The 15,805-nt window shown below is 34.8% G+C and overlaps 1 protein-coding gene across 3 annotated transcripts in view; it reads right to left on the bottom strand.

Moving 5' to 3' along the window:
- LOC129222379 (ubiquitin carboxyl-terminal hydrolase 7-like) overlaps nt 1-15,805 on the bottom strand; it is an 88,598-nt gene that overhangs the window by 5,175 nt on the left and 67,618 nt on the right. For all 3 annotated transcript variants that reach the window (XM_054856878.1, XM_054856879.1, XM_054856877.1), the window contains exons 30-32: nt 2,657-2,704; nt 2,303-2,374; nt 52-151 (exon numbers count right to left, since the gene is read on the bottom strand). In XM_054856878.1, the coding sequence (XP_054712853.1) occupies nt 52-151; nt 2,303-2,374; nt 2,657-2,704 (220 nt within the window). The remainder of the gene's footprint in view (nt 1-51; nt 152-2,302; nt 2,375-2,656; nt 2,705-15,805) is intronic.

Below are 15,805 nucleotides of genomic sequence, written 5' to 3' on the forward strand. Positions count from 1 at the left end.
TTAAAAATAATTAATACATTTTAAAACTGAAATAGCAATCACAAATCATACCTGACTGTGAATGAGGAAGAAAATCAGATAAATTTACATGATAGTCTGAGTCATCTGCAACAATTTGTGGTCGACCCATAACAACAATAGCAAACTTGTACTATAAGAAAAAAAAAATATATATATATATATATATATATAATGTACAAAAATATGTATGCAAAGCACAGGTATAAACAGTATGTATGCAACTAGTTTCAGAATTTAAATATCATGCATGTGTTTGGTCAAGAAACACAAAAACACAAATTAATAATTAGTTATATCTGCTATATACAAAGAAAGTTTAGATTGTGGTGCTCAGATGTGCATAGCAATAAATATAACATAAACAAATTCAAAGTTCATGCCATTTAAGCAGCTGATTTTTGCATATTCTTCTGCTTTCTATTTACTTATTTTTACTACTTGAAAAAATCAAATCAGTTTTTTACTACCAGATACTAGGAGCCTCATGCAGAAGAAACATTTTATTCTTTAACCTTTATGCTACATATAGTGTATTTTAATTTTCCAAGAAAGGTTTTAAGAGGAAAAGAAAAGAATTATTATTTATTTAGTTCCTAAAGAAACGTTATAGTTTTACTGCAGAAATTTCAGATCCACAAAACTCTCAGTGTTTAAAATTTCATTAATTCACAGAAAAAAATATTAAAAAATAAAAACCAACAAAACATAACATGATTTTTATTGACAGCTTTAAGAATAGTTGTGACAAAGGGGAAAACCAACCAGAAATAAAGCATAAGTAAGAGAGGTCATTAAAAACAGATATGAAATTAAGATTTTATGGAATGTTTTCAATCTTATCCTAGTATTCATGCATAAAAGCAGGAACTTCAATATTTTGTACAACTTTTGAGTGACCAAAGTTTGAAAAGTATTAGGAGCAAATTAAAGTAACTATTGTTTCTCAAAATTATTACTGATCCAGGCAACGCCAGGTATTTTTGCTTTATTTTTCTGTGCTATTTAAGTTCTCTGGAGGGATCTAGGCCCATGAAGTAAGAATTCATTTATTTAATTATCTTAAATATATACTGTGTTAATAAGCACATGACCAAAGCTGGGTAATAAGCTAGTATCTCATAAAGAATGCCAACTAAAATTTTTAGTTGCTTTGCAAGCAAATTACCCGTTTTTTACTCATGGCTTTCAGGCGAAAAGTAAACGTGTAATATGTGTTATATATTTTACTTGGGCACTTTTTAGGATGCTTGAACTCTGGTCACAATCACTCCTGCTATAACATTAGTCCTATTTCAATCTTTGCTTGAAATTTTCAAAGTGGAAAATTACATTCTTCCTGGTTTTTCTATTTCAACCCATTCTGTATGCGACATCATCATTACATTTTTACAATAAATCCAGACATTGCATATAAGTAATGCTATTTTTGCAGAGTTTATGCGGGTGATGTTTTTTCGAGGTCGTTGTTTGTTACATGCATGAACAATCGCTGCTGCTGGTAAGAATGGAAAAGGATAATTTTGTCCCACACGTGACGCTTCATATATTTCATACAAAATAACAATTTAAAAGGATGATGAACAAAATTTAGGTGCTTACGAAATCACAAACGCATGTGTGACTTCTTAAGCAAAAATTTTCTTCAAAAATAATTTCTTTTATATGAAATATAGGAAGTGTCACGTGGAGGACAAAATGACCATTTTCAATGGAATGGGCATAGACATATTTTTTTTCAATGGTTTAAATAATTATTTCTAAACTAATGAGATACGTTTCCTTTATGTTGGAACCATAGCTTTCAAAATCTACAATTTGTTTCGTCAATGCTGTATTAATAGAGCAAAAATATTATCTTATTCATAAGCAAGTTACCAGAGATCGACTTTTGATGTCCCGCACGTGACGCATGTAAATAAATTTTATTTTAAATAACAAAATTGTTTAATAAAAATATGATTGTGTCAGGAGTATCTTTGTACCAAATGTAAAGATTAAAAAAATTGCTTACCCCTGCTTCATTAAAAGATATGATGAAATGTTTATGAAATTTAAGCGTATTTTTGTCCCTCACGTGACGGTGAAATGGCCCAGAAGCATTGCCAAGAGGGATATGTGACCTGCATTTGATGGCAACATAAAGAGAGGTCATAACATGCCATTTTTGGCAAAGTTTTTATTAGCAAACAAAAAATGTAGCAATAAAATTAGTATACGTTATCTGCAGGTAATATTTTAATTGTGAATAAAAATATGGTGATATAAGATTAAAAATAATTACCCTTTCAAACTCTTTGTCTGGCACTTCAAGTTTCTTTTGTATCCTTAATTTCACATCTTTAAAAGCATCTTTCTGTAATATAATAAATCAAAGTGGTATTTTAAAATATACTAAATTAACAAGTAAAATTTCACTGCTCAAATATTAACACATACAGTTGCATCCATTTATAGCGAAGCAATACATAACAAATTTATAGCTATAACCTAATAGCTTCAATTAACCTTCACATTTCACTTTGCACTATTTAACTTTTTATAGTTAAATTTTATTTGGTCTCTATGACTTTGCTATAAATGGGTGTGACTGTGCATATATATGTATTTTCAACTTAAGCTTAGGACAAAAACTTACGTGTTTAATTTTTAGTAGGAAAGGCACCCCAAATGTGGAAAACACCTCCTAGAATTAAGAGAAAAATGGTTTAAGTTTACAATTGTTGGTTAAAAGACATTTTTAACTTTCAGACACACACAGTATCGTATACACTTTTAAATTTCCATATAAATCCATAACTCTTCCCTACAAGTTTCAAAGACTTACATGTTTTTTAGACAAAAATAAATTTTTTATAAGACTATATTGTGAAAATACTTGCATTTATCAGAGTTTGAGTATGGTTTACACATCTGTTTTTGAATAGAAAAACTAGAACAATTAGCAATAACAACTGAAATAGTATACTTCCTTATATCTATATATCTCATTAAATTCAAATAAATTAATTTTAAAAGATTAAGGTCAAGAGTTCTAGTTTTCAAATGTAACCTAACATGAAGATTAGTAAAGTTTCTTTTTTTACTTGGCTTGAATCAACTCTGATACAGCTGGATTGAATTTTTTGAGTGAGTATTAGGACTGGGAGATGCATCACAAAAAACCGGTGTGCATCCTACTGTGATGTCAAGCCGCCCCATTTTATTTGAGTTCTATTTTTTCATTTTAAGGCTGAACATTTTGGTTCTTCGTTAATGCCTCTTCAATGCCAAGGTCACCTTCTGCATAGGAATATACTACAAACTGCATTCCCTCCTTAACAATATGCTTGATGAACTGGTTTTCTCTACGTTACTTTGTTGGTGAATATTGTGCCTTTCGAAAATGTACTTTCCATATGCTGTTGGCATGATTGCAACCCTCTGCATATGTGCATTTCACGCCCTGGGGAATGTTTTGGCTCCGGCCTTCTTTTTCTATGCTCTGGCAACCTGTGGCTACGTGATCTAGTTTATTACATACTTTGAATACTTGGTATCTGAAGGATTGGTGAGACTTCTCCTGACGATGAGCATCTTCTTACTGATGGAGACCGATTTTCTGGATTCTGTACTTTTCTTGAGTACATAACATTTGATTCATGTCCATTATGATTTACCTTGTGGAAATATTGGAAATGCTCTCTGTTTTTTTGCTAAATCATCATTTATCCCCATCCGTGGTAGCATCCCACGTGCCATTTTCTTTTAACAATCAAATGTAATATTTGTGAACCACTTGAGTTAGGATTGCTTTGAATTATAATTATACCAGGGATGAAAACAGCTGAAAGTCAAAAAAGAGGAAAAATTGCGAGACTTAAAATTTGAATATATATGTTTTACATTACGCGAAATTATATTGATACTATAGTCCTAAATATTAATAGAAAAATGTTTTTTTTTAAATAAATGTTAACAAATGAATAAATAAAATAAGCTTGCATTTATTTAAGATTTTAACAGATATATCAATTCCATAAAACACTTTTGATTTCCCATAGTCCAGAAATCAGGTGAAATTAAATCTTTATAATGTGACATCTTATGCTATGAAACTTCCATATAATTAAACACTTAATACAAGCTGAATCACTGGACACCATAATTACAAAATGACTTTATCAGTGTGGCTATCCTTGGAGACATAATTTGAGGGGCATTTTGAAACTTTGTGGAGCAGCTGGGTATATTCTATAAAAATCATCAAAAAACTAAACCCAATCTAAAACTTTTTGAGCTTTGATGGTCATTTTAAGCACTAGAATGAATATAATTATTTTTAAATTAATAAAACAGCTTTAAACACTATGTCATGATTTGAGAGCAGGGGCGGACTGGCCAGGTCGGCTAGTCGGGGATCCCCGACTGGGCCAACCGCCCAGTGGGCCACTTCAAGCAATTTTTTTATTGAACTTAATATTTGAACACCTAATATTTTTTAAAGTGTCATTAAAAAATAAATTTAAAAAAAAAAACATGTATTTCATTTAATCTATGTGAAAAAAGTGTTTGGAAACAGGTAGATTTATTTTTTTTTCCACCCGAAGCAGGGACCAAAGTAAATAGCCGAAGTTCACACGTACGAATGCTTTTCTCTTTTACAAATACAAATACAAATGTGACGACCAGCAACAGGCACTGGGCCCAGCTAGGCTGGTCCTAGTCAATTAATTAGTCCCCAATGAAGATCAATGGCCCTCTTAAAGCTATCCACTCCCTTGCTCATTACCGCCTCTTCCGGTAAGCTATTCCAAGTGCCCACGACCCTGCTAAAGTAGTAGTTTTTCTTGATTTCCAAGTTAGCCTGAGATTTAAATAGCTTAAAACAATGACCCCTTGTCCTGCTTTCCCCGCAAAAATTTAATCCATTTACATCTTTCATTTTGATAAATTTAAATAACTGAATCATGTCCCCTCTGACTCTCCTTTGCTCCAGGCTATACATATTAAGCCTATTAAGTCTGGTATCATAATCTAAATCTGAGAGTCCCCTTACTAATTTAGTTACCCTTCTTTGAACCCTTTCCAATACGAAAATATCTTTCTTCAGATAAGGCGACCAAAACTGAACAGCATACTCCAAATGAGGTCTTACTAAACTCCTATATAAAGGCAGAAGAACTTTCTTAGATTTGTTTGAAATAGATCTATTGATGAACCCAAGCATTTTGTTGGCTTTGTTACTAGCAATACTGCACTGTTGACTAAACTTGAAGTCCTGATTTATAAAGACACCCAGATCCATAACATTTTCTGCCTGATTTATGACTGAACCCTGTAAACGATATCTCATACGCTTATTTCCATGACCTAAGTGTAGCACTTGACATTTCCCTACATTAACTGCCATACCCCATTTATCTGCCCACTTAGTAATATGATCTAAATCCTCTTGCAGCTGTTTTACTTGTTCTTCATTTTCGACAATCCCCATAACTTTTACATCATCAGCAAAACAATTCATGCTTCCAGAAATATTTTCATTGATGTCATTCATAAATAGAATAAACAAAAGAGGCCCTAAAACTGATCCCTGAGGAACCCCACTTAAAACATCACTCCAATTAGAATGATTTCCTCTCACAACTACTCTTTGCTTCCTACCAGTAAGCCAATTTCTAACCCAAAGTAAAGTTTTTCCTCCTATTCCAATGTCAGCTAACTTGCTGAGAAGAGCAACATGCGGTACCTTGTCAAAAGCTTTTTGAAAATCAATATAAACAACATCCACACATTTTTTGTTATCTAAAGCTGAGGTAACCTTGTCGTAGAAATGCAATAAATTAGTAGTACAGGATTTACCTTTCCTGAAACCATACTGCAAACTAGTCAACAGACTATTAGTCTCTAAGAACATCATGATCTTAATTTTGATCAAAGTTTCGAAAATCTTACAAATCATCGAAGTCAAACTTACAGGTCTATAATTCCCAGCAATACCTTTAGACCCCTTCTTGAAGAGTGGCGTTATGTTAGCCAGCTTCCAGTCCTCTGGCACCGTCCCCGAGTTATAAGAAGCATTGAAAATATTCAAAATAACATCCACTAATTCCTCTGCACATTCAACTAAAATTTTTGGATAAATATTATCTGGTCCCGGAGCTTTAGCTGCTTTAATCTTTTTCAAATGAAATAAAACCTCCTCCCTGGAAAATACAAAATCCTCAAGCTGTATAATAGCTTGTGTCTTGTTAGTGTCAACTGTTGAGATACAGTTATCGTTAAACACACTGGAAAAAAAGTTATTTAGAACATTTGCAATATCCCTATCGTTTTGGATTAAATTTCCATGCTCATCAACCAAAGGCCCAATTTGACTGTTTCGAGCTTTCCCAGAATTAGCGTAAGCAAAAAACCTCTTAGGGTTCCCATCAATGTCATCTGCCAGCCTTTGCTCCAATTCCCTTTTCTGAATCCGTACCAAATACTTAAAATTTCGCCTTGCCTTACCATACTGGAGCCTCTCCGCACTCTGACCAGTTTCTTTAAACTTACGAAAAGTGGCTTGCTTATAATTAAGAGCTTCTTTAGTCTCCCTGGAGAACCACATGGGCCAAATTTTGGTACTAACACCTTTTCTCCTAAATGGAACATAGTCCCCAACGGTTTTAGCAAGTTTATCCTTAAATTCCGTCCACTGCTGATCTACGTCGCTATTTTCCAACCCTGACGAAAAAACCTCTTTCAAGCTCTGCCTAAGTGCAACAAAATCGGTGTTTCTGAAATTGGGTATAAACCTAAAATTATCATCTTTGCACATTTCAAATTTAACCCGGAACCTAATGCTGTTATGATCACTATCTCCAATATGCTCCCCTACACTCAACCCCTGAACAAAACTACCTATGTCACAAAAAACTAGATCCAAAATGGCCTCCTCTCGATTCCCTGAGTTACAACTTGATCTAAGAAACAGTCACCAATTACTTTTAAAAATTCCTCTTCTTTGCCATTACCAGGATAAAAATTATTCCAATCAATACCTGGAAAATTGAAATCCCCCATTATGATAACGGATCCCTTACTGGACATGTCACTAATAATACGGTACATCTGTTCATCTTGTCCCTGGTTTGAATTAGGTGGCCTATAAATGTTTCCAAAGCCTAGCTTTATGCCCTTACTGCTCATCAACTCCAGCCAAACCATATCAATATCAGTAGGCTTATCATTTATGACCAATTCGTTGCAAATAAAATTGTCTCTAACATAAAATAAAACCCCACCACCTCTTTTACCTACTCTATCCTATCTGAATAAATTATACCCCGCAATATGTAATAACTCTGCATCAGATTCGGTAGCCCATGTCTCTGTAATTCCGATAACATCCAACTTCTCATCCATAACTATGCTTTTCAATTCATCCATCTTGTTCCTAATACTGCGAGCATTGGTATAGAAAACTTTAAGCATGCCTAAGTTGCTTTTATTTAACACCCTGAAATTTCCTAAATTACAATTGTTAACATTACTACTCTTGTTCATCACTTTATTTCCATTTCTAGCAATACCCAAAAAAATTTCGTTCTCTCGATACCTGATGCTTGAACCATGCCCCCCATTCCAACTTAGTTTTTTGACTCCGAAGCCCTTAAAATTAATCCACTAACCATTTTGACCCCTGTAGAGCTCAGATGCAGGCCATCCCTAGCAATCCAATCCCGTTTACAATGACTCCATACATCAATGAACCTGATACTGCGCTTTTCGCAAATTGACTTCAGTAGCAAGTTCATACACCTCGCACGTTGATTTAGCCAGCTCCTATGCACTCCATACCTGGGAAGCAAACCAACCACTTGGACATTCGTCGAAAAGCTGGTTGCTTTATCCAACAGGGATTCCCATTCCCTAGAAAACTCCTCATTTTTACTGTGGCCTACATCATTTGTTCCCACCCACAAAGTAACCATGTCCTCCTTATTCAATACTCCCTTCTTTTCAGCAACCATATTAACGTCTTTTACCCGAGCCCCTGGTAAACAACACCTAGCCACCTTACGCTTTACTCTCCCAACTGTGTTACCCACCTCCCTTACCATAGAGTCCCCCAAAATTACACCCTTAGTTTCCCAATCTAACTCCTCATTTGAAACTTCCCCCTGATCAACTTTCTCTCTATTTTTTAGAGCTCTGGGGGCCATGGCTCCCACATTGAGGAAACGGGAGGAGGCCAGAGAAATTTGGGTCTGACGCATCCTCGAAAAACGCCCGGGACGAAAAAAGCGGGTTAAAAACTCATACTTGTACGTCTATTAACAAAAATTGAAGGGACTGCACCATTGACAAAGCAGCCCCAGCACTGCTATAAATGTGTGGATCATGCTTTGGGGTGTTGATACATGAGCACGAGCAGGGGCATACACGGGGGGGGGGGGGGGGGGGGGAGAAGGGACAGCTGTTGGCACCGTTCCGATCCTGAAAAAAGTCTGAGATTTTTTAAATGAGAGGTGAAATATATGTAGGGACGTATAGCGGGTAAACAAGACAGGTGGGGGGGGGGGGGCGTAAAAGTCATTTGTGACGTGCCCCAAAAATTATGTGCATGCCCCTAGTATTCACTGGTTGTGACAGCTTCAACTAAATGCTGTCAGTTGGCAAGATATTTCATTGGTCTATTATAAATTATCGCTATACTAGTATTTTCATCTCCGAATCGCATACGAGAAAGCTAAAGTAAGTCTGGTCTACGAAAAACTGAATCTGAAACAGAACAAAATTTCGACTTCTGGTCTACGAAACGAGTGTATTCGAAAAAGCTACTGAATACAGGCGGATTTAGGACCGAGTTCCGGGGTGCTGGGGAGGGCAAGGTTTCTGTCTTTTTTTTTTATTGAGCTACATTAGTTCAGGAGTAATTTATAAAAAGGGAACATGTCCCATTTTTAGAAAAATTCATTTCATGATATTTTCTAAATCTTTCAGACGACCTTTATCAAATCACTTACTCTCAAGAAGCCCAAACGTGGAAAATTCTATTTTATTTAAGGGTAAAGTGTGGCTTTTTGATCAAAAGGTAACAAATCCGTCCTCTGCACGTTTTATTTTGAACAAAAGGGGATATATCCTGAAAGAATCTGTACGAAGACTTTCAGATCCAAAGGAACACATGTCCAAAATCCTCAAATTTTAATCCACTACTTTTAGGCTCATGTACTTCGATAAGAGAATATGAGAAGGTGAAATAAGAAGGTTTTGTTGAAATTGGAATTTTCAATATTCAGGTTTTTGTTCAAAAAGGCACATATCCAAAATTAAGATGGCGATATCTCCTTGTTTGTAGTCCTCGGTTGTAATCAGGACCAGATTTATACTTAACGGGGGTACCTAAGGTATTTCAGATATGCGGTCCCTTTGTAGTCTAAAAGTCACCATCGATACTAGCCTTAAGTCTACATCTGGGAACTTTGATGCAAGAACCAGTTCAGTCCAAAAAAAATTTTTAATTAATTTTTGCGTGTGTCCGATAGTATAGAAGTTTGGATTGGTGCTACAATGGGAACCAAATGTAAGATCAGACCTATGCTTTCTAGTTAATAATGTGGGAAAGATATTGACCTTTTTACCGGACACTAATGTCATTTGTTGGTCTTACAGAAAATGAGTGAGTCTGGACTTACTTAGTTCTTGCATCAAGGCCCTCAATTGTGTTTTTCAGATTTAAATATCGAAAAATTGCCAAACGAAGTCTTCAAATCTTTGCCGTTCCCTTAAAGTCACTAAAAATAGCCTAAAATTTCACATTTTGAAATTTTCGTGGGAGAGCTCCGTAACCCTTTTATAAGCACTATAGCCAAAAATTGATTTCAGTTTCAGAAAGTTTTCAGTCAGTTTCTCAGACCCTGAGGGAACCAGTGTTTCCCCTAGACCAAAAACGGGACAGTGCACTTTCAGATAAAAGGTTTAGAGAAGTTTTGTAAAACACAAAAGGTGCTTCTTTTACTTTTTGGTTTTCTAGGTTTATACAATGTTCAAGTGTTTTCAATAGTAATTATTTTTAAAATATTGAAAAGCTTTTTGATGTTTAGTTTTAAAGGTAATGCAAAAAATATTCAGATATATTCTAATCACATTCTTGTGGATAAGTTATTGAAACGAAAGAGTGACGTTTCAAGGAAAGGCTTATGTGAATATTTACCTTTTGAAAAAAAATTCGCTTTTGTCCAGTTTTGTCTAAACTTTTACGGGTAAGGAGGTATGATGAAGTTAAGGCTCAAAAGTTAGCTTAAAAGCGGGAGGGCACAGCTTCCTCCTAAAAAATCTGGGGGGGAAACAGTCGAGAAACCTGTCCCCTTTCCTTTTAATGTTTTCAAACACATTATAAGATTATGTTTTTAAAATTTCATATTGAAAAATTAAGAAGGAGAGTCGCCGGATTCCCTATAGTAACTAAATGCAGTTTAAAATTGGGTTTCCAGTTTTTAAATGCTTCCAAATGAGATCGCTGAGCCTCTTTCTCTCTCACTCATGACCAGTGATAGATTTTTGTTTTTTAATAGTTCAAAATCGAAACGTTTTCGTAGAGAGCTCCCGATGCTTCTCTGTTCCATTAATTTTACCAAGGGTAACCTGAAATTGTACTTCTAAAACTTCCCATTTTGGAGAATTTTTGGGAAGAGCCCTCGACATTGTATTGTAAACAAAGATAGCCAAAAATAAACTTCAATTTTGAAAAAAAAAAAGTTAAGAGAACAAAAACGTGGGGGAACCCTTTCTTTTTCCTGTCTTCAACATTACCGAAAATTGTAAAATTACGCTTTTTGACATCAATTTTGAAAATATCGCTTGGAAGGAAACTAGAACCCCTTCTCCAGATTCTTTTCTCCTTATGCCTATGCAGATCAACCAATTTCGAAAAATTTACGGGGAATTTACCCGATTCCTCCCTTTCCTCGTGTTTTTCCTGTATTGTCAGTATAGAAGCCTAAAGATGAGGCTTTTCAGACTTATACCATTAGTATCCTTTGAAGGCACATAAAAAATGTGCCAGTGTATGCTTTATTTTACGTTTCACAATTTTCCTTTTTTTTTAGAACTTTAAAACTTGATTTAGAAACTTAAAGAAATATAGCTACTATAGTGGTAGTTTAATGTCTTTGCTCGGCTTGGAAGAATCGAGATCCGGTACTGGTTAATTCAACTTTTTTAATTTACAGAGGTGGGCCAAAATACTCTTTTGCGACTGGGCCAAAGTCAGCCAGTCCGCCCCTGTTTGAGAATATAAGCAACTTTAATTTCGTATGTGTTTGTCATAATAAAATAGCATAGTATAATTAAAATAAATTTGAATTTATTAAGATTTCAAGAGCTATATCTAGAGCTATATCTTTGGTAAACCTGATAAGCATTAAAACTAGATTTGAGGAATGATGTTGGCTTAAATTAACTCGGATGGAATATGATAAATATTTTTGAATGGCAGTGGCAGTCTTCATAAAAATAAATAAATAAAGTATAATAAGGGTTGAAAATATTAGTCTACAAAAAGGTATTAATGTCTAAGCAGTAGAATGGCATAGCAGATAAAAATGAGAGAGTTACAGAAGCGGATGCAATCGGATTTCAAAATTTACGTGTAACAATTGCACGCACTCACCCACCGTCACTCTCCAGCATTTCCCCCTCCACTCCTATTTCACCCACCCGACCAACAGCAAAAAGTTCCTTACTTCTTTCTACTCATAGCCCAGTCAATGAAGGTAAAAAAATAGGCTTTGTCGCAACTAATTTACGGAAAGCTGAATTTTTGCAGGATGTTAGCACACCAAGTATACACTAAAAAAATACAAAGTCACGACCTCCACCCTTCTTGCTTTCTTCCCCACCCCCTCCGAAACACTGAAAGAGCAGTACTATGATTATACGTTTTTTGTGTCGCAACTACTTTAGGGAAAGCTGAATTTTTGCAGGATGTTAGTGCTTAAAGTATAAACTAAAAAAAAAAAAACACAAAGTCCCGACCCCCACCCCTCTTGCTTCCTCCCCCACCCTTTCCGAAACATTGCAAGAGCAGTACTCTGATTATACGCTTTTCGTGTCGCAAATAATAAGGGGAACGTTTTTTTTTTTTTTGCAGGATGTTAATACTTAACCTATACACTAAATAAACACAAAGTCCCGATCCCCATCCCTCTTCCCCCCCCCCTTCCGAAACATTGCAAGAGCAGTACTATGATTATACGCTTACAGTTCAAAAATTAATGATGTTGCTGGGGAGTTCCTTTTTTTATTTCATTCCTAACAATATTATAAACCAGTGGTGCCAAATCTACGGCACGCGGGACACATCCAGCCTGTGAAGCTGATCCATGTGGCCCGTTGTTTTGAAATGTTACAATTCGAAGAGTGCGTTTAATCACAATTTTACAAATTAAGAGTCAAATATTTAGAAATAAGTTTCTGTAAAACAGGTTGCATTTAACAAAATAAGCATCAAGTAATGATAACAGCAATTATTGATTTGCAATTTTCTTTCCTTTTTCGTATTTTCCCATTTCATTTAGAAAAGAGCAAAATATTTTGAAATTTTATATGTGCTCTAGCCCGTGAGAAGGATTTTAGTATGATGTGCGACCCTCGGGAAGAAAATGTTGGGAATCACTCTTATAAACAAATTATATTACACACTTTTTATGTAGGTAGCTCAAGTTCACCATTTTCATAACTTAATCATATACAGGAAGCTCACTACAAAAAGTAACTTTTAAAGCTTTTTATCTATACGTCTTGGGAAGAAATGTTTGGACAAAATTTATAGGTAATAATAAAATGATAGTCATTTAGTTGAAATGGAGCAACATTACAATGACTTTCACTTACAATGACAAAATTTTACAACCAAAATGCAATTTTTTTGTCACAAAAGTTTATAGCTCATTTATGTCGCCGATAGTAGTCTACAAAATAATGTCAATGTTTGGCTAACTATATTAGTCTTCCATTAAATAAATCATGAATAGTATATTTCAACTGATTATTGCCTCAAAGTGGATATTATTAATGTTTAATATTACTTTTGGTTATTATTATTTAGTCTTTTATAAGGGGTCATCTTCTAATATTTCATTGGTTTGGTTCAAAAATATTGTTACAGTGCATTCCACTACAGTGTGCGCACATTGACATGCAATCGAACCAAGCTTTACAACAGATACAGTTTGTAACTCATAATGTTTTACAATTGCAAGATAACTTTTGTAACAAAATATTGCATTTTGGCTGTAAAACCTTAAAGTGAATGTAATTACATTGATGCTCCATTTCAACTAAATGGCTATTGCAGATCATCATTGTATCATTATCCATAAGTTTTGTTCAAACTTTTCTTCCCAAGACGTTATGATAAAAAGCTGTTGCTCGTTGAATTTATTTTTTGTTTTTTGCAGTGAGTTTTCTGTATGTGATTAAGTTGGTAAAACGGTGAAACTGGGTTATCTACATACAAAGTGTCGGTAACATAATTTGTTTATAACAGTGGTCCCCAATCTTTTTCATCCCAAAAGGGCCGCAGATCATACTAAAATCGTTCTCCCGGGCTGGAGCACATATAAAATTTCAAAATGTTTTACTCTCTCCTAAATGACATGGGAAAATACAAAAAAGGAAGGAAAATTGCAAACAATTTTTTTTAAATCATTACTTGATGCTTCTTTTGTTAAATGCAACCTGTTTTTCGTAAACCATTTTCTAAATATTTGTCTCCAAATTTGGAACATTGTCATTGATCGTGCTCTTCGAGTTGTAACATTTCACAAAACAACGGGCCACGTGGATCAGCTTCGCGGGCCGAATGTGACCCGCGGGCCATAGGTTGGGCACGCCTGGTTTTTCATATTGTTGGGAGTAAAATTTTAAAAAAAGGAACACCTCGGTAACAGCATTAATTTTTGAGCTGTAAGCGTTGCAATGTTTTGGAAGGGTTGGGGGGGGAGGGCAAGAGGGGGGGGTTGAGACTTTGTGTTTTTTAGTGTATAATTTAAGTACTAACATCCTGCAAAAAATCAGCTTTCTCTTAATCTTTTGCTACACGAAAAGCGTATAAGCATAGTACTGTGCTTGCAATGTTTCGGAGGGGGTGGGGAGAAAGGCAAGAGGGGTGGGGACTTGTTGTTTTTTTAGTGTATACTTTATGTGCTAACATCCTGCAAAAATTCAGCTTTCCCTAAAGTAGTTGCCACACAAAAAACGTATAATCATAGTACTACTCTTGCAATGTTTTGGAGGGTGTGGGGAAAAAAGCAAGAGGGGTGGGGGTCGGAACTTTGTGTTTTTTTAGTGTATACTCTATGTGCTAACATCCTGCAAAAATTCAGCTTTCCCTAAGTTAGTTGCGACATGAAACCTTTATTAACTGGGCTATCAAGAAAGAACGTGTGCCTCAGCAAGAATCCTGATGGGAAGGTCGGGGCAGAAGGGAAGTGAGGGGGTAGTTGCGCGATCGCTAGAAAGTGGCTGTGAAATGGGCGTGGCAAAACAATGAGCGTACAAGTCTTCAACAAAAAACACATACAAGAAGGGTTGAAAATAATAGTCTACAAAATGTTATAAAGGTTAAGTGATAGGATGGCATAGTAGACAAAAATGAGCGAGTGTTATGGAAGCATATGCAATCGGATTTTGAAATGCATAAACGCTGCCGCTTTCTACGTCATTCTCGAGCCTTTTTTCCTCCCAACCCCCGAAAAGAAGTTCCTTTATTCTTTCTACCTTAGAAAGAACACGTGAGTTAACAAAAATCCTAACGGAAAGAACGCGATCGATAGCTTGAAAATGCTTGGCGACCAAGAAATGAAAAAAATACAAAAAGCGGAAAATCGCAGATCCACGGAAGATTTTTATCCTTGCATGTATATTGCCACCTGCGAGAGTTTGATGAGAATAAAGAAAAATCTTTAAAAGTTTACATGCTCTTCTGGGCATGCTTATCTAAAATGTACAAGCCCAGATGAAATATTTACATGCTCAGTTTTTTCTACTGTATATTAATAAAAATATTTGAATTTGTCATATAGCATTAATCCATACTTGCCAACTTTTGAAAATTGGCATCAGTAAAACATTTCCGTGAACAACATACCTCCTCGAAACAATAATGAAGCAATTTTAATCTGTGTTAAATACATAAGTTTTACCTTTGTATGATAGTGGAAATGTCCAACACTATTATGCATCATATTTTTATTCAAGAATTTTGTTAAAATATTTTCCCTAGCATGAATTTTATTATGATAAAAAAATAAAAAAAAATTCATGCAAAGAGTTAAGTGATAAAAAATACAATACCAAAAAAGTTTCATTGTCCAACTAAACACATGTTAAATAAGTGGTAATAAATGGATAACTAGAATAGCTTTTTGTAATACTTACCACCAAAAATTTTTATTTTGATGTCAAATGATTCTTTTTTCGATTGACATACTTTTCATTTATGTACAGTGCACTTTCTGCAGAATGCAAAAACCTTTTAAACATGTTTTTCTTCTAGATTGTTTTAAACATTCTCTTTCAATTTTATATATTTTTTAGTTACTTTTATGATTATTTTAGTTACTCATTTATTTTTTGTGAAGTTCTTTGAAAGTAAGAGTTATTAAAAGACACCAATTATGCATGGGGAAAACAGGGATTTAATTGTTTACAAGCTGTACAACGACATTACAAACCACAAGGCAAGACGATCATAAGTAGTTTCATTCAACTTCAACTTATATACACAATAAACAAATAGTGATATGTTCCAAAA

The sequence above is a fragment of the Uloborus diversus genome, chromosome 5 (assembly GCF_026930045.1).
Source record: "Uloborus diversus isolate 005 chromosome 5, Udiv.v.3.1, whole genome shotgun sequence".
NCBI classification, from domain to species: domain Eukaryota; kingdom Metazoa; phylum Arthropoda; class Arachnida; order Araneae; family Uloboridae; genus Uloborus; species Uloborus diversus.